This window comes from Brachyhypopomus gauderio, unplaced genomic scaffold, assembly GCF_052324685.1.
Source record: "Brachyhypopomus gauderio isolate BG-103 unplaced genomic scaffold, BGAUD_0.2 sc74, whole genome shotgun sequence".
Taxonomy (NCBI): domain Eukaryota; kingdom Metazoa; phylum Chordata; class Actinopteri; order Gymnotiformes; family Hypopomidae; genus Brachyhypopomus; species Brachyhypopomus gauderio.
Window position 1 is genome coordinate 88,403 of NW_027506895.1, and position 19,098 is coordinate 107,500.

The window sequence follows — 19,098 nt, forward strand, 5'->3', positions numbered from 1 at the left end:
CAGCTGCGTGCGGGGAACGAGCGCTCTGAACAGCAAGAAGTGCGTTTAATTCGGCCAATTATTCAGAAACTGTCGAGATTAACCTTTTATGAAGGTGAGTTTGGCGTGTGAACAGAACGACATTCTTCACAACACAAGACTATAACGTCCACATACCGACCCAAGCAGTCCGTCCATATGATGAATGCACTGACTCACGCGTGCATGCCAGCGCACGAGGCACTCCTGGCAGCATCCTAACATCATCATGATCAGATTGAACACAAGACTTTTCAGATCAAATTCTCCTAAAGTGCAAACCTCTTACATTCGGTGACTCTGTGTGTGTGTGTGGGGGGGGGGGGGGGGTACACACGACATCAACGTCTACCTTCGTTTACCTGACCTGAAATGACCTGCACGCGACTGAGATGATGCGGTGATCCCCGTTGATGATCACCGAACTTCACGTTAATTTAAATTAATTTAAATCTGAGTTAACAAACGCACCGTGGATATGAAAAAAAATGTCAACACGTCATTACAGTTAAAGCATGGGTGACTCCTGTCATCACGGCGCACGCGGACACGGTGGCGAGGCGCGTGCCAAGGACGCGGTCCCGTCGCGGTTAAACGCGCGCGCAATAGTTCTGAACGACACTTAAAGACCAACGATTTAACTTCACGACAAAACAACTTAACACCGAGAGCAAATCTTCTTGTCATGCAGAGAAAACTGGGAAATACCGCTTGTCTCCGCAATTTCGGATTGTGTTGTGCATTGTTGTGTTTTATTTACTGGTTTATCCTTTGCATTTACACGTGGGAATTTCGCGTAACTCACCTGCATGTCGTCGTAGGACACGAGGGCGTCTCCTAAAGTGCAGGGGAGGAATTCCTCGTCGACTCGATGTCCAAGGACCCGCTTGTGCTGCGTAGATCCGTCAAGTGGAGCGCAAGAGAGGGAAAACCCAAGCTCCGGCAATCTCTCCACTCTTCCTCTCTTGCGCGCACCTCACGAGAGAGAGAGAGAGGGAGAGGTGGAGGTGTGTGTGTGTGCGTGCGCGCGCGCGTGCTTGTGTGTCATGTCATTTTGCCTTCATTTATCGAGATCTGGTATTAGCATTAGATTGGTAAGTAAAGGTGGACTAAGGACGTCGTTAGTTAATACAGGTCTCACTTCACAACGTTCATTTTCAGCGGACATGGAAACTGACGCGGTGTTTGGTGCTGCAAGAGTGAATAAGTCCTTTAAAAATATACATATATACAGGGATGGAAGACAGAAGATATGAGGTGAATCACGCAGTCCTGTCATAACACAGACCAGTTCAGCACCTAAGATATGAGGCACAGTCACAAGTCAACACGGGACTCAAACAACAGCGCCTCTACACTAACGTTCTCCTTACTTTCAACAAATATGTGTGTAACGTTCTGCGTAGCGCAGAACAGGGGGGCGGACACAAACGCTGAGGAGAGCGAGATTTATTAAGGGAAATTCCATAAGCAGAGTCGAAGTCACGGGCATGGGTCATAACGGGTAGGCAGTCAGAACACGAAATGTACAAAGGCATAGAATACGGACAAGGAAAACAACAAAGCAGACTAACTCAGGGAGGACAGGCAAAATACAAGGAACACAGGTAACAAAGCGCAAACTACAAACGGCAGTACTCACACAGAACAGGTTTTGACAAAAAGACCGATACAGACATGGGAGACACAGGGACTATTATACACGGAACTAAACTAGGGACAGGTGATGACAATGACACTGGGGCGTGGCAACAAACAAGGAAACACGAAGACAAACGAGCAGGGCGGGACAAACAGGCAGGGAACACGGACATGAGGGAACCCAGAGTGACAGCTACGAGAGGGGGCGTTGCCCTACGTGACAGAACCCCCCCTCAAAGCGTGCCACTCCGGGGCACGCAAGGGCAGACAGGACAGGGACACCGACTAGGACAGGACAGGGAACTACGGCACACGGCGAGGGACAGGAACAGCAGACACAGGACAGACCAGAGGACATGGGACCTGGGGCATGGCAGGGACAAAGACAGGGGACATGGAGACTGGCCAAGAGCTGGACAGGGACGTGGTACGACACGGGACACAGGGAGGCTGGACAGGGCCAGGGCGAGGCACAAGAGCAGAGCCAGACAGGACAGGACCGGGGACAGACACGGGAGTGGGGCCAGGGGACAGGGCAGAGGCACACACGGAGGCAAACACGGCTTGGACAACTGAGACCGGGACAGGAACAAAGTGGGTCAGGACTTGGGGAACAGACACGGGGACAGGGACCTGGAGGAAACGACCAGACACAGACACAGGGACGGGTACGAGGACACAAACAGGTACACACACAGGAACTGGGACCAACACAAAACCAGGCACAGGACACGGGAGCAAGGGGAACATGGGAAACAAGACAGGATCACAGGGCAAAGCAGGGGGCACAAAAAGTCCAGGCCCAATGGAGGGCAGCACAGTCTCTGGGGACACAGGCGCGGCCGGGCGGCAGGCAGCGGGCACAGGCGCGGCCGGGCGGCGGCCAGCGGGCACAGGCGCGGCCGGGCGGCGGCCAGCGGGAACAGGAGCCGGCAGACAGGCAGCGGGAACAGGAGCCGGCAGACAGGCAGCGGGAACAGGAGCCGGCAGACAGGCAGCGGGAACAGGCAGGGTCCGCTGGCGGGCAGCGGGAACAGGCAGGGTCCGCTGGCGGGCAGCGGGAACAGGCAGGGTCCGCTGGCGGGCAGCGGGAACAGGAGCCGGCGTGGACGACCTCTCCTGGGTCGCGGGGACAGGAACCGGCGTGGACGACCTCTCCTGGGTCGCGGGGACAGGAACCGGCGTGGACGACCTCTCCTGGGTCGCGGGGACAGGAACCGGCGTGGACGACCTCTCCTGGGTTGCGGGGACAGGAACCGGCGTGGACGACCTCTCCTGGGTCGCGGGGACAGGAACCGGCGTGGACGACCTCTCCTGGGTCGCGGGGACAGGAACCGGCGTGGACTGCCTACGGGCAGCGGGGACAGGAACAGGCACGAACTGCCTACGGGCAGCGGGGACAGGAACAGGCACGAACTGCCTACGGGCAGCGGGGACAGGAACCTGAGGTGAGGAGATGCACTCGGGGGGCGTGTACGCCAAGCCGACGTCCTCGGGGGGCGTGTACGCCAAGCCGACGTCCTCGGGGGGCGTGTACGCCAAGCCGACGTCCTCGGGGGGCGGAGCCACCATACTGACGTCATCGGGGGGCGTGTCCGCCAAGCCGACGTCCTCGGGGGGCGGAGCCACCATACTGACGTCATCGGGGGGCGTGTCCGCCAAGCCGACGTGGCTCGTACTCCCCCCCAAAAAATACTTGGGGGTGTCGTGTGGAGTAGCCGGCGGGATCAGCGGCGGTAGGTCCTCTTCCTCAGGGTCCGGGTTGAGCCTGGAAGAACACACAGACACAGAAGCCCCTCGGCGGCTCTCTCTGCGACGGCTCCGCCTCCTCTGAGGCGTCGGGAGCTCGCAGAAGCCATCGAGAGCCAACCGAGGGTTTAGCAAACGCCAGTCTGTGCACTCAATCCGTCTGCCCGCGACTTGTACTATAGGTTTCTCCTCCCTATAGTGATCAAGCCGGGCAGACACGTAGCGCTCAACAGGAGTCTCGACGCGAAAGCCAGTCGAAACCGAAAGTGACTGGGCTTTCGTTGGTGCGCGTGGAGACTTCCGTGTTCCCACAGCGCCAGGGGAATTTCTGTCTCTGGTTCGTTCACGCTGCGATATCGGAGAGTTGAACTGGACCGAACCAGCCAACATCTCATCACAGCGATTAAACTCACCAGAGTCTCGCTCCCTCGCTGTGTCCTTGTAAGATCGGTCTTTATATAACGTTCTGCGTAGCGCAGAACAGGGGGGCGGACACAAACGCTGAGGAGAGCGAGATTTATTAAGGGAAATTCCATAAGCAGAGTCGAAGTCACGGGCATGGGTCATAACGGGTAGGCAGTCAGAACACGAAATGTACAAAGGCATAGAATACGGACAAGGAAAACAACAAAGCAGACTAACTCAGGGAGGACAGGCAAAATACAAGGAACACAGGTAACAAAGCGCAAACTACAAACGGCAGTACTCACACAGAACAGGTTTTGACAAAAAGACCGATACAGACATGGGAGACACAGGGACTATTATACACGGAACTAAACTAGGGACAGGTGATGACAATGACACTGGGGCGTGGCAACAAACAAGGAAACACGAAGACAAACGAGCAGGGCGGGACAAACAGGCAGGGAACACGGACATGAGGGAACCCAGAGTGACAGCTACGAGAGGGGGCGTTGCCCTACGTGACAATGTGGATGGATAAGAGGCGACATTACTGGTTCTCTTCACTTTGTGATTGAATTTTAAGTGGTTTAAACTTCCCTACATAAATCATAACAAACTATTGGGGAAACCAAGTAATGAAGAGTAAGTTTAAAAGTCCCTGTAATATAAAGACAAATTCTAAAATAAACAGAATTTTGAAAAGAGAATCTCGAGAAGAGAGTCTGGTCTATAGTTGAGTCTCAGTTACAAGAGGAACAATGTGGGTTTCATCCTGGTCGTGGAGAACTGGACCAGTTTTTCACCCTTGTGAGGGTACTAGACGGTGCATGGGAGTTTGCTCAACCAGTCCACATGTGTTTCGTGAATTTGGAGAAGGCATTCGACCGTGTTCCTTGGGGATTCCTCTGGGGGGTGCTCCAGGAGTATAGGGTACGGGGCCCACTGCTACGGGCTGTACGGTGCCTGTACTTGGTTCGCATGGCCAGCAGTAAGTCAGACAGGTTCCCCGTGGGAGTTGGACTCCGCCAGGGCTGCCTGTTGTCAACGATTCTGTTCATAACTTTTATGAATTTCTCGGTGTAGTAGCCAAGTGGCGGAGGGGGTTCGGTTTGGTGGCTTCAGGATTCCGCGTCTCATTTTTGTGGATGACGTGGTCTTGTTGGCATCATCGGGCTGAGACCTGCAGCTCTCACTGGATCAGGTTGCAGCCGGGATGAGAATCAGTACCTCTAAAACTAAGACCATGGTGCTCAGCCAGACAAGGGTGGGGTGCCCTCTCTGGGTCAGGAATGAGTCCTTGCTTCACGTGGAGGAGTTTAAGTATCTCAGGTTCTTGTTCACGAGTGAGGGAAGAATGGAACGAGAGATTGACATGCGGATGGGTGCTGCGGCTGCAGTGTTGCGGACGCCGTACCGGACCGTTGTGGTGAAGAGGGAGCTGAGCCAAAAGGCAAAGCTCTCGATTTACTGGTCAGTCTACGTTCCGACTCTTACCTATGGTCACAAGCTCTGGGTAGTGACCGAAAGAATAAGATAGCAAATACAAGCGGCTGAAATTAGTTTTCTGCGCAGGGTGTCCGGACTCTGCCTTAGAGATAAGATACAGAGGACGGTCATCCGGGAGAGACTCAGAGAACCAACTCGAGTGCTCAGGGATGTTGTCTTGCTGAATATTTTAATTTCTCTCGAGATTTGGATAGCTGGATAGACATTCTGACATTTTCCTTTAGAATTCTCTGGTAGAAATCAGAATTCAGAGTTTATTTATCCATCAATGATGGCAACCCATCCTGACCCAGACTCAGCAAAAACAGCCCCAAGCCGTAGTACTACCACCACCACCTTTCACTAATGACATAATGCTGAATTGACATGAGAAGGCAGAACACTTGCTGAAATGCAGTGTTTTCCATTTCTCCAACACATTTCATTTATACCAGAAAAAAATTCTATTATTGTGTGAATATGTGCACATGATCTTTAGCAAACTGCATATGAGCTGCAGTGTTCTGTTAGGATAGCTTTCTATTTCCAGATCAAATTAGTAAAAAGGTGAACATCCCCTTTAATGTAATCTTTATTAGATATGTTTCTAATACACAGGGTATAGCCAATTATAGCTGTCCAGTACAACTACATCATTCCTCGTTAAGGGCCTGGATGAAGGCAGTGTAGTGGGAGTGAGACTGGTGTCGGTATGTATTGGGCTAATGCATGTTGATCACTACACAGCTGTGTCTGTCTGATACGATACCTCTTCCTCTTCTCCCACGCCATTCCTGTGCTCTTCTTTTCAGCGTTAATGAGCAGACCACATCAGCCAGGCAAATTCTCTCTCTCGCACTCTCTCTACCTCTCCCTTTGTCTCTCTCCATCTGTCTGTCTCAGTCTCTCTCTCTCTCTCTTTCTCTCCCAAAGCTACATGTGCATCGCCAATTAAACCTTTCCTCCAGCACTTTGAGAAACTTCCTTTCAAACCTCTGGAGAAAAAATATAATTTCTAAAAATAACTTTCTCAATGTAATATCTCTGCCCACACAGCAGAAATCCCAGAGTTACATTAACTCTTACAATGCTCATTTATGACCAGGCAACACACAAAGCCCTTAAATGTGAATGGGCCACATTTTGGCAATTGTGATTTTTCACCACAATCGAAATTTGTCCTCCGCTATTTACCCATCTGTGCAGTTAGAACACACACACTAGTGATTACTAGGGGGCTGTGGACCACACGTGCCCAGAGCGGTGGGCAGCCCTAGCCCGGCACCAGGGTAGCAGTTGGGGTTAGGTGCCTTGCTCAAGGGCACCTCAGGTCTGGGAATCAAACCCACAACCCTCCGGTCACAAGACCAGTTCCCTACCACCAGGCCATGACTGCAGTACGAAACATCATAGATGTTATTTTAACACGATTTATTCATTGTAACATTTTTTTTACCCTGTTCTCCTTTCACACAATGAGGGTTTTGTTCAGGAGGTCCATTTGGCTTTAGAGAACGGTTTGGCTTTGACTTAATTAAATGGACTATAAGTCTTTACAGTAAGAAGCTTAGTAAAAAGGGGTTAATTGCATCCTTGACTTTAAGTCCTGACAAGAAGAACACCATGTGTAGAGAGAATCCGCTCAGATTAATGTTGTTTTGTTCTTTTTGTCAAAGCAGCTATTTTGTTTTCTTTTCATTAATAAAAAAGAGATTTAATGAAGGAATTACCAGCAGGCTGTTGCTTATTTTGTAGTTGGTTTCTCTCTCTATGTGTGTCTCTCTGTCTGTGTGTGTGTGTGTGTGTCTCTCTCTATGTGTATCTCTCTGTCTATGTTTCTCTCTTTATGCGTGTGTCTCTTTCTATGTGTGAATCTCTCTCTCTATCTGTGTGTGTCTATGTGTGACTCTATCTCTATGTGTGTATCTCTTTCCATGTGTGTGTCTCTATGTGTGTGTCTCTCTGTATGTTTCACTCTCACTGTGTGCCTTTCTGTGTGTGTGTGTGTCTCTCTCTCTCTCTCTCTGTCTCTCTTGATGTGTGTTTCTCTATATATGTCTTATGTGTGTGTTTCCCATTTGTATGTCTGTGTGTCTCTCTCTATGTGTGTCTCTGTGTGTGTGTCTCTCTCTCTCTCTGTCTCTCTTGATGTGTGTTTCTCTATATATGTCTTATGTGTGTGTTTCCCATTTGTATGTCTGTGTGTCTCTCTCTATGTGTGTCTCTCTCAAGTTGGAATGGCAGGTCTAATTTAGCTCCTGTGTTTGAGTCAATAATCATTAGGATGAAAGATCCACTTCCCAATAGCCGAGATGCAGGTCACAGATCACCCCATTGACTTAGTCCTTGTGTGCAGGAAAGAGAGAGTGATTTATGATGCTGAAGTGAAGATGGGAGGAGACTTGAACTATTTTGACCAATTGCCTCAGCATTGGGTTCGGTGTCATGGCAATGATAAGGAAGCTGGTGACAGATTAGTCATTGTTATCACTTAGGAGAAGAAATGTGGGATGGTGCTAACATAGGTCTTTAAAAGCAGTTCAGTCTTTGGTTATAGACATATTTGTCACTGAATGTTGCGTGATTACCCTGTGTTGTCTGAATTTGCATGACTTCATCAACCAAAATGTTTGTAGAAATTGATAAAGATGAAAGATGACTGTCTCTTCTTATTCAATATAAGACTGAATCCGTAGACCTGAACCTGAATCATCTCTTTCTTCCTCACAGTAATAGTATTGCTCCCAGCAACAAAATCAATATAATTTACCACAATTTAAAAATCTGATCCCAGAAGATCACAGAAGTGATTATGACAAGTGGGTCTTCTTCGGGTGTGTAATGCAGGACCACTGATGAGCATATCAATCCCCTAAAGCCATGCAGCCGTCCCCATGATCCTTCACCCACAACACCCCAAAGCCATGCAGTAATGCTTCACCCACAACACCATGCAGTAATCTTTCACCCACTACCATGCCATCAGGATTTCATATTTAACAAGTCAATAAGCAATCAAACACTGAAACTTTACTGAAAACCTATAAATAGAGATGAATTTGAAAGACTTATTTTAGAAGCAGTTAAAAATAGCCTTTACACTGCCACTGGTATTCCTGGCCAATTCATCGCAGCTGCATTCATTCTCTGAAAGTAATCAAAAAGCAGCTTAGCAGACTGCAGTGAAGACTGACAGGAGAAACCACACCAGGCCTCGAATCCAGGTCTTACAGGTGAGAAAGGTGTGTTCTGGCCATCTCTGTCACACACCCTCTTCACTGAGTTCAGACAAACCAATGGATTTTGGATTTTCCCAATTTTCTTTCATACTGGACAATTTGAACAAGTCACCCGAGCGCTTGACCATGTAGCTGTTTGGAGGGAGTGCAGGCCCGTAGGCAGGGGGGATCGAAGGGTTCGTTCGATCCCCCCCCCCGCCCCCTCGCCCCCGCACCCTCCCTCCGTACACACATGCCCCTCAAGATAGGTAGGCTATTCAATGAATGAATTGTTAATCTCCGGTGAATATACAGACAAACAAATAAGGACAGCAACAACAAACTCACAACAAACTTATAACAGTGTTGCCAACTCTCACGCAATGAGCGTGAGACACGCACATTTGACCGTTTTCGCACGCTCTCACGCCATACATCCGATTTCTCACGCTGAAAAAAATCTAGTTTATTTATCTTCGATCTACATCTATGATTCGGGTTTCCATCCAAACCTTTCGAAAAAATAATGCGCAATTTCCAAGTTTCGGCAGAAAAAAATGTGAATTAGGCCTTCTTTCCATTCATTACAGTTATGCGAATAAACTTTAGATCACGTGAGAGGACGCCAAACAATAGTGGTTTTACGTCCATCTGGCAGTTACGCATTTTTGCACGTTGAGGTTGTGAAACATTTTTTTCTTTTTCTTTTCTTTACATGGAGAAGTTAAATTCAATTTTTGCTCTCTCCAGAACTGTTTTTGTATGCATTTGCCATCTTTACATCGCGATCATGTACAGAACCACTTGACTTGAGGCATGATACGTCATCGTTTATGCGAAAAACCCTTTTCCATCCAGTTTTTCCGAATTTTGGCGATGCGATAGTCTAACTTTTCCACCTCCTCCTAGCGTAAACATCTTTTTTGCGATATTTGGGGCTTTTTTCGAATTTTGGTCTTTTTCCATCCAGCTTTTTTCATGCGCATTTTCAAAATGCGCAAAAACTCGGTGGATGGAAAACCCACTTACTAGTTCGCTCTGGCGCCAACCACTGGCGATCGGTCGCTATAGGCGCATCATAGAGGAAACATATAAGACATAACCCCCCCCCCCCCCTCACTCCACTTTTGGGGGAAAAAGATCCCCCCCATCACAATGCTGGCTACGGGCCTGGAGTGTCATTGGGTTGGTGTTGGCAGGAATTCAAGATATCATACATGTCAGAAGGTCTATACTCACAGTACAGCGTGATAGAAAAGGAATTGAAGATCAGACTGTTGTTTGTGTATTGTTGTAATGTATTACATTAGGATTATGTAAGATGATGAAAACATAATTGTGATGGTATCTGCACTCTGTAACGATACAAAATCAGAGAGACGAGTGCAGATTTAATCCCATCTATACATTTAATGCGTACACAGAAATGTATAGATTGGCTAGAGACAGGCAGGTTCATAGTCCGTGACACTTGTCGACATATAACGCGGGGAACTCCAAAAAAAGACAGGGGTGAAGACCAACGACCAAATCCGTCGACCAAATCCGAGGGAGCAGACTAGAGACAAAACCAGAAACACAGACTTAGAGACGCTCGGTATGCCCACATGGTAGGGGAGTAATACTAACAGAAGGGGAGGTGAGCTTAAATATCTAATGGGACAGTGACACAGGTTTACTCAATGATCCAGTGGTGATGATCGTATGATGGCTGTTCGGGCTGGGGAGAGTGAAGGATTCTGGGTGTTGTAGTCAGGTTGGTTCTGTGATGTGACACACGCATTATTCTAGAATATGCAGTATTTGTGAATGTTGTAGACTGAATGAAAGTCAATCCAGAACCGTTGCCCACTCAATCTCAAGAGCTGAATTTGTAGATTGTTTATAGCTGGTTCGTTTTGTGAGCTGTGAATTTGACTTTAACACAGTGAGAATGTTTATAACAAGTGGGGCCTCAAATGTTTGTGTATGTGTGCAATGCAAGTCCTCTGCTGTGAGCGTGCATAAAATCCCCCAAACCATGGAATAATCTTTCACCTTCTCTAAAGCCATAGCATCAGGATTTGATTAGAATAGTGAAGGGATTTCATAAGGCTTATCCTTGGTAGGGGGGAGAGACAGACACCCAGAGAGAAAGACAGAGAAAAGGGCAAGTGAAAGAGACTGTCATTCACATTCTGCCTAAGACGAAGAGTGAGACATCGAAGCTGATAGACAGGAAGAAAAAAGTAGTGATGGTTACAGAAAGGAACAAGCAGAATAAAAAAGTGGAGACAGGACAGATTTTGTAGCCCTGGAGACTGTTGCTAAGTAGCAATGTCGGGGATGCAGAGAAGCCTAGTGAAGAACAATAAAGAGGGGGAAAGGGGGTAAGACAGGATGCAGAGAATGAATGGGAATGTGCAGGAAACCAGAGCGAGGCTACGAAATGAGGTAGGAGAAAGGTCTGGGCAGAGCGTGCAGGGGCTTCAGCCTAAACTTGAATGGCCGCTGCTATTTTTAGCTTGCTCTGTGCACGAGGGTCCCCTGGAGGATCAGAGGCATTCTGTGGTTTAATTATGAGAGCGGGCGGTATGGGGGGGAGAGGGGGAGAGAGCAGGGCACCGTACACCCTTCAATTAACATTTAAAGAGATTTCGGTTACAAACAACAGATTATGGAGAAACGTGAATTATGTGTTTTTGACTTCCTATTTGTGCTTTAAAGTTATTTTTATAGATTATTCCCAAAGGAAGGAAAGATGGCTGGTGTGAATTATTGTGAAAAATAGATGATAGTGGATCAGAGCCAGTCGCCTCCATTTAACAGAACATGCATCAGACAATTCCAAGTGTTGAATTAAAACCTATTGCAATGCATTAGCACCTAATTCAGGTGTTAATTCAAAGGCCAGGTTTTTGGCTTTGTAGTGGCACACCGTCTGTGCTACAGGACCGGGGGTTTGATTAATGTTTTCGGTGATCCACAGGTCATCCTGTGGAGGATGGGGAGTGATGGAGAAACAGCAATGTTGTCTAGATAAAATCACAGCTTGGAGTTATGTCTGTATGCAGGTCCTGCTACCACTAAACAGCCACAGCATACAGAGCTTGTCTTGAGTGATTTTAGTTTAAGAACAGTTTACTTAAACTGTCTTTACAGCCTTAAAGCTATCACTAAAATAAATGACCTGTGAATCCTGGGCTCTGTAATCAGCAACTAAAAATGACGTAGTTTGGTTGTATTAACCAATCAAGACTTGCATACAAGGAGTGGGTCTGAAGGGACAGTGGATGAGTTGGAAAGGTGAAATTAATTACAGCCAGTTTAATCTCATTTGACCTGAACTGGTAATCCCTTAATCTGAAATTTTTAATTGGATTTCATAGTCTGAATTATCCAAATCAGAGCTTTAAGGACAAACTTTATCTTGTGCACTTAATTATTATAAATATATTTCCGTACATCTAACTGGCCACTGTATTGCGTTTGTCTGGAGGAACACTTGGAAGAACACATTAAAAGAGATGTGTACTTAGGTGGACCCCTGTGACGGACCCCTCTAACCTAAGACAGCTGTAAACACGCAGAAACACTGTGAGGAATCACGAGTGAATGACGATCTATCAGCTGAGCCGTTCCTGTGTTCTTACTGATTTATTATACCAGAGCATTTTTTCATGATGATGATAATGAAAAAATGGTGATGGTCATTGCCAAAAGCTTAAAGCTCTTCACAGATATATGTCAGTCACAGAATCTCCCCCAGCCTGGAGATCTAAATGTCCCATCCTCATCTTCACACACGTTCTGATTAAATACCTTGGTTTTCCCATCCAATGTATTTTAAAATAAATCTCCTGTTGTTCACACAAATTTGGTATGAGCACATTTTCACAGTGTGTTATAATAAGACATTATTTTCTTTTCTCTATATCAGTTTCCCGATGTAGTCAGTGTCCCACAGATGGTCCACATGGTCCCTGCACCCACCACACTGAAACAGGTTATCCAGAGCGCTGAATACCTGGTACAGGTGAGCTGGGAGGTGGGACATACGCTTAATATAATAACACAATGAACATAACACTGTTATGACACCTAGACCATTATTATTTTGTCACGTTAAACGTCTGTAAGAACGCAATTCCTAAATACACTTGCTCCCCCTGCTGGTTGTTGATAGTTGAACTGGCAACCGAGTACAAAAACGTAGATTAGTTTCTGCAAAGTTTGCAGTAAATATTAAACGAAATGTATTCATCTGAATGTTGAAGGACCTCTGTCCGAAACGTCCTGCTTTCTCTTGAAGCTCTGTGCATTTTACTACAGATTTCTAATATCTGTACTCATCTTACCTACGTACACTACAGTGACTTAACTGAATTAAATGATAGTTTTACACACATATAAAATAACATGTATGTAAAACACAGTTCCGTGTATATTGTATGTATATTAGACGTGTATATAGACGTGTGGAGTGTGAAAACACGCCTCGTTCAGGCGTACGGGGGACATTTCAGGGCCGCAGACACCACACGCCACGTCGGGAAGAGATGGTGTCGATGTGAACCCATGTATTCAGACGTGAACTGGGTTTTAGGCGGATACGATGTGCGAACCGTCGAGTTATAGTGTCCCGACGACATCCTGAAACATGGACGTGTTCAATAAGCTGACCACACTCTTCCAGCAGGCGCTGGAGACGGTGAGTTACGGGCCGGCGAGGCAACTTTGTGAAGTTGGGAGGCTCGGTGTTTATAAACCGGGTTAGTTGGTAGGGGGGGTCGGGTTACTGGGCCTGTTAACACACCCTGTAAACGGGGTGAATTGGGTTGAAAAGCGCCCAAACCCCCACAGACCCGCCGAGTGAAAGCGACGGTAATGAAATATCGCCACTTTTAAAGGACTGCGTAGCATTAGCCTGCTGGAGGGACAGCTAGCCTGGCGGCTAACGTTGCTGAGCTGTTAAGACGTCAAAAAGAAAGAAATGACACCGGATATAACTTTTAATCCCACCTAAAAAGGTTCAGCTGCTCCCACGAGTTTGTTTTAACTTCATATAGGAACCAAGTGAAAGGTTGTATAACGTTGACAACCGTTTGACGTGTTTTGTTTTGCTAGCTGCTGTATGGGGGATACTGTGCTGTGTTAATCGCTGTCAGGATCGGTTTGTTTTGGGTCTGGAGTCTGAACAGGCTACACATTCCTGCAGGTCTGAACAAGGACGTGTAGGAGTTCCCTTGGGTCGCTCCTTGCACGACTTTATTCCACTTCTTGTGTCTCTTATTCTGTTGCAGAGGGAGCCGTCCCTCAATCTGCTGGAGTCATTTATTGATCACTGGAAAGGAATCACCAACTATTACATTGAAACTACAGGTATTACTTGTGAGATCGTCACTGTTGAGGATCAATACATGCCAGTTTTTACACACACACAAAGATCAATCCAAACCGGAACGTGTGTTAGTAGAAATAACTATATTTTGGCCTACTGTACATACTTCTAAAATGCCGGACATATTATTAAGTGCAGTATATTTCGTTGTTGTCTGAGTAATCCGGGTCTTTGTTCTTGTTTAATATCAGACAGAGTGCCTTACTGTTACAGACTGCTGTGTGAACGCGTCTCCCCCTGTGCTGTGTAGATGAGAGTCGGCCCGTGAAGCAGACGGATATCCCCTGGAGACTGAAGCAGATGTTGGACATCCTGGTTTATGAGGAGAGGAACCAGCAGGAACAGGAGGAGACGGGACCCTGTCTGGAGTACCTGCTGCAGCACAAAGTGCTGGAGACCCTCTGCACACTGGGGAAGGCACAGGTAGCACACACACACACACACACACACACACACTACTGGTGGCTAGTGAGGTAGATGTGTGTGTGTTTGGATATGGGCCTGGAAACGCAGAGGTAACACAAACACACAGTGTGTGTGTGTGTGTGTGTGTGTGTGTGTGTGTGTGTGTGTGTGTGTGTGTGTGGTGAAGGGTCATTTAGCTGTTTTGGCTTTAATTAATAAGCACCTAGAATATGAAACATTCTTGATGTGATTTGTGCTTCACATATATATATAATATAAATATAGTAGCTGAAGACTGAATTATTGTATGTCTGCGTGGCCTTCATGTGATGACAGATACTGGAATCACTATTTGATTGTATTCAATATGCCAGATGTGTATGTCAAAAGATCTACAAAGCCTTTTTTCTGCTCAGTATCCTCCTGGAATGAGCCAGCAGGTGCTCATATTTTTCACTAAAGTCCTGACCCAGATTCAGAAGCCAGTCCTCCACATAATCAACGTGTATCGGCCAGCACAGGTGAGACGCTGACGCCCATATACAAACATAAAGAGTGCTTGTAGTATCAATGTTAGGAACAGTGTTGACAACGCACACGTCAATCATGATTGACAGGTTCTTGAACGCTAAAGAGCAGCAGTTCTGTGGAAGGCTGTAGCAGTGCATCAGTGTGTGCTGTGGGTGCAGCTCCGCCCCTAGGGGGGCGGGGCATGAGTGCATATGGTCCTCCTGGTTGGCTGTGGGGTCTGAGTCTTCATCTGTCTCCCTGCTACAGAAGCTGATCCGTCTGTGTGGCCTCCCCGACTCCCAGACGGAGAGAGAAGAAGCTCAGTTTGTTTTTGCCATTTGCTCCAGAGTGAGGAAAGACCCCTACATCCTTAACTACATCTTAGAGGTGCGACGCTTCACTGTGAATTAATGTCCGAGTCCTCAGTTAAGCTCTGTGGATGTCTGCGCTGATTTTAACCACGCAGATTGGAGGTTTTTCATGAGTAAATGATTGTCCTAATTTGACGATGGCTGTGGAACAGACTACCACGGAAGGCGAACCTCAGCGTTCCAGCTCCGTGTCGGAGGGCAGAGTAGAGGCGGAGTCCGGTGGGGCGTCTGCTCCAGAGACTCCTCCCCCTCACAGCTCCGCCCAGCAGGGTATCATCCAGGTCCTCATCCACCTAACAAGAAGCCAGGTGAGCTCCTCCCTGTTGTTTGCACTCAGCGGTTTGCTTGTCTTTGGTTTTGGGGAGAAAAGTGATGGTAGTTGGAAGTATTTTCACTTTTATTAAAGAGGTTAAGCCTTTATTCATGAACATTTGAGCTTGGACAACAGAAGCAGCAAGAGGAACCGGGCATAGTCAGAGGTGTATAATCCAAGTTCAGAAAGTAAAAGTCCTCACCAGGATTTTGCTCAAGCTTGCTAGATTTTCTAATTAGTGCAATCCAGTTAAAATTAGTGGAATCAACACAATCCAGGAAGCCTGAGCAAAATCCTGGTGAGGACTTTTACTTTCTGAACCTGGATTATACACCTCTGGGCATAGTGTTGTCGTCTTTGTTATTGTGGCTGAAATAATCATTATACTGCTGTTGTGGGGTGGGTGTGTGTGTGTGTGTTTATCAGACAAGGCGGGTGGCTCTGCGGGCGATGGAGAGTGTGCTGGTTCTGGTCAGTATCCCTCAGGTGGAGGCAGCCAAGCTGCTGGCCCAGAGAACTCCGCTCTGTGTCCTGCTGGCACAGCGACTGTGTGAACTCTACAGCACCATCCCCACCGCAATCCACCCAGAAGACCTGCAGAGCTACGCCCTCAAGCAGTGGAGGTGTGTGTGTGTGTGTGTGTGTGTGTGTGTGTGTGTGTGTGTGTGTGTGTGTGTGTGTGTGTGAGTGAAATTATTGTCTCGTGTGGTGGAGATGGCACTGGCGTGATAAGTAAACCTTCCCTGGGCAGGGCTGAGGCGACTGAGGACAGTGTCGGGGAGAAGCCACAGTCCCCTGGACAGGAGCACATAGACCGTTTCTTCTCCTGGCTGGACTACTGTGACCAGCTTCTTAACGAAGCCCCACAGGTAACACACAAACACCATCCAATCAGCTTTCACTCCAGGGTACTCATCCATAATACCAGACAACTCGCCTTATTAGCAGATCATCTCTGAATGTGTTTTGCTCCCAGGCAACAGTAATGTAAATCAAAAGCAACTATGCACAATTGAATGCAGCATAACAAATCCAGCGATTAACAATTTATACGGCCCATACATTACCTTTGGACACACACACCTCCCCTGCTCCTACCTGATGTTTTACATTTACGGCATTTAGCAGACACTCTTATCCAGAGCGACTTACAAAGTGCTTTGCTTCTGATCACAGAATACATCCTAGGAAATAGTACAGATAGGCCAGAATTCAAGACACCATTGAGTCAGACTACTACTAAACTACAGGAGTCAATATCATTACCTAGTGTTTTGCGAGTTAGGCATTTGCCAAGAAGCACAAGTAACCATAGACAGACATACAATTTAAGAACACAGCAAGTGGTATCAACTGAGTTAGTGCTCTGGTAACTCAACAAACAGGTAAGTCTTCAGCCTACGCTTGAAGATAGCAATAGACTCTGCAGTCCTAGCAGCTAATAGAAGATCGTTCCACCATCTTGGAGCCAGGACGGAGAATAGTCTGGAACTTTGTCTTCCATGAGACTTTAAGCATGGAGTTTCAAGTCGAGCCAAGCTTGAGGTTCTAAGTGTTCGCTGTACAGATCGGTGTTTGATGTTTGTGTGTGTGTGTGTGTGTGTGTGTGTGTGTGTGTGTGTGTGTGTGTGTGTGTGTGTGTGTGTGTGTGTGTAGGTTTTTGCTGTTCAACTTTCCGAGGCCCTTCACCAGTACTGGCTCACAGGACTCGTGCAGCCTCAGCTGCTACAAGTGTGAGTCAGACTTGAGTCCTCACGCGTCTCAGGAAACGTTTATGCACCCTGGTCAGCTCGCATTGACTCAGGGATTTTTTACAGGAAAATAATAATGTGTGTGTTTCCATGCTGAAAACCTTGTGATTTTTTTCTCTAGAGGTAACAGTTGCTTCCTGTAACTTTTGTCATGGTACAAACATTTACACACAATCACTGTTTTTCTGAGAACAAAAATATGCAATTAGGGATTTATCGAATTAAAGGTTATGACATTAAGTTAAAGATTTGTCCTGAGGTATTTTAATGGTAATGGGCATTACGTTAATGACAGATATGCTTATATATGTACAGTGGGGAAAATAAATATTTAGTCATTCACAAATTGTGCAAATACTTATTTTCCACCATTATTTGCAAATAAATTCTTTAAACGTCAGACAAAATGATTTTCTCAATTTTTTTTCACATTTTGTCTCTCATAGTTGAGGTCTACCTATGATGTCAATTACAGGCCTCTCTCATCTTTTTAAGTGGGAGAACTTGCACAATTGGTGACTGAATAAATACTTATTTTCCCCACTGTAATAACAAAAAAAAAAAAAAAAAACCACATGGAATGAATGTTACTCTCTATACACAGATCTCTCTCTCTCTCTGTGTGTGTGTGTGTGTGTGTGTGTGTGTGTGTGTGTGTGTGTGTGTGTGTGTGTGTGTGTGTGTGTGTGTGTGTGTACGCGCGTGCGTGCCAGATCTTCCTGTCTTCCATCACAACCTGCTGTCTTTCTCTTTTTTGTGTGTGTTTGTGGCGGTGCAGGTCAGAGGTCAGCGTGCTGACCCACACTGCCCTGCTGTCGTGTTGCGTGCGCTACATCCAGTCTCTGTCGCTGCTGAACCAGATGGCGCTGTTTCTGCTGGGCAGCGACACACACCCAGAGCAGCGGGCCGACACCCCCCCACACACACACCTGCTACGCTACCACCTCATCGAGCACTGCGACCACATCTCAGATGAGGCGTGTGTTCTTATTATAGTGGCTATTATAGAAATGTGATGTTTAAGTTTAAGTAAACCTTTTCATTCCTAGTCCATTGTAGCAGTAATACCAAATTTTAATTTATGTATTTATTCATTTCTTTAATGCATTTATATTTTTTACAGATTAGCATCGCCACTTTACAGCTGTTTGAGGAGCTCCTGAAGAAGCCCAATAAAAACATCCTGGCCAATCTCGTGCTGCGGAATCTGGAGGGGCGCTGTTATAGGCTACCAGGCTCAGGGGGCGGGGACGAAAGACCAGGAGCAGAGCCTGATGTTTTGGAGGAGTCTGAGTGAGGAGAACGATCTACTAACACAACCTATTTCCAAGATATTTACTGTCAAAGTCATTGGTCCTTCTGTCCCATAGTACATACTCCATCTTCAAGTCTTTTGATCTCTGTCTCTCTCTCTCTCTCTCTCTCTCTCTCTCTCCTCTCTCTCTCCCTCGCTCTCTAAGTGAGCTGGAGGAGGATCCTTTCTTCACAGGCATGTACACAGACAGTGAGTTTGGCGGCTCGGAGCCCCTGATGGTTCTCTCCGGTCATCGGGGCGAGAGGAAGCCCAGCGTGCACACACAGATAGCGGAAACCGTCAACAGGTACCATGAACCCACTTTGTTCCGCGTTTTGTTCCATGTTTAGGTGATGGGTTGAGGGCAGGTGGTACCAGATTCTGTGAGGTCATGTTTTGGTGACGTATTGCTGCAGGTGTATTAATATTGCAGTTTTCCTCTGTCTTTTTCTGTCAGTTTTCTCTGTTTAGTTCCTCAAGAGGCTAAAACATCTCACCTCGTGCAGGGAGCAGGATATGACACGTACGTCCACGACGCTCTTAAATCGGTAAGGG

At 46.9% G+C, this 19,098-nt stretch overlaps 2 protein-coding genes across 4 annotated transcripts in view; one reads left to right on the forward strand and one right to left on the reverse strand.

The window, feature by feature from the left end:
- The window catches only part of kcnip3a (Kv channel interacting protein 3a, calsenilin), a 47,610-nt gene extending 46,630 nt beyond the window's left edge, over window positions 1-980 (reverse strand). The window contains exon 1 of the mRNA XM_076990320.1: window positions 824-980. Coding sequence (XP_076846435.1) covers window positions 824-829 — 6 coding nt within the window. The 5' untranslated portion in view covers window positions 830-980. The remainder of the gene's footprint in view (window positions 1-823) is intronic.
- A 12,014-nt stretch (window positions 981-12,994) lies between these two features.
- The window catches only part of fhip2b (FHF complex subunit HOOK interacting protein 2B), a 10,074-nt gene continuing 3,970 nt past the window's right edge, over window positions 12,995-19,098 (forward strand). For all 3 annotated transcript variants that reach the window (XR_013125184.1, XM_076990301.1, XM_076990302.1), the window contains exons 1-13: window positions 12,995-13,209; window positions 13,802-13,880; window positions 14,150-14,322; window positions 14,721-14,825; window positions 15,082-15,201; window positions 15,338-15,493; window positions 15,925-16,121; window positions 16,250-16,367; window positions 17,155-17,231; window positions 18,028-18,226; window positions 18,373-18,542; window positions 18,710-18,850; window positions 19,001-19,091. Coding sequence is in view for 2 of the 3 variants with exons in the window: in XM_076990301.1 (XP_076846416.1) it covers window positions 13,159-13,209; window positions 13,802-13,880; window positions 14,150-14,322; window positions 14,721-14,825; window positions 15,082-15,201; window positions 15,338-15,493; window positions 15,925-16,121; window positions 16,250-16,367; window positions 17,155-17,231; window positions 18,028-18,226; window positions 18,373-18,542; window positions 18,710-18,850; window positions 19,001-19,091 (1,677 nt within the window). In the remaining variant the exon portion in view is untranslated. The remainder of the gene's footprint in view (window positions 13,210-13,801; window positions 13,881-14,149; window positions 14,323-14,720; window positions 14,826-15,081; window positions 15,202-15,337; window positions 15,494-15,924; window positions 16,122-16,249; window positions 16,368-17,154; window positions 17,232-18,027; window positions 18,227-18,372; window positions 18,543-18,709; window positions 18,851-19,000; window positions 19,092-19,098) is intronic.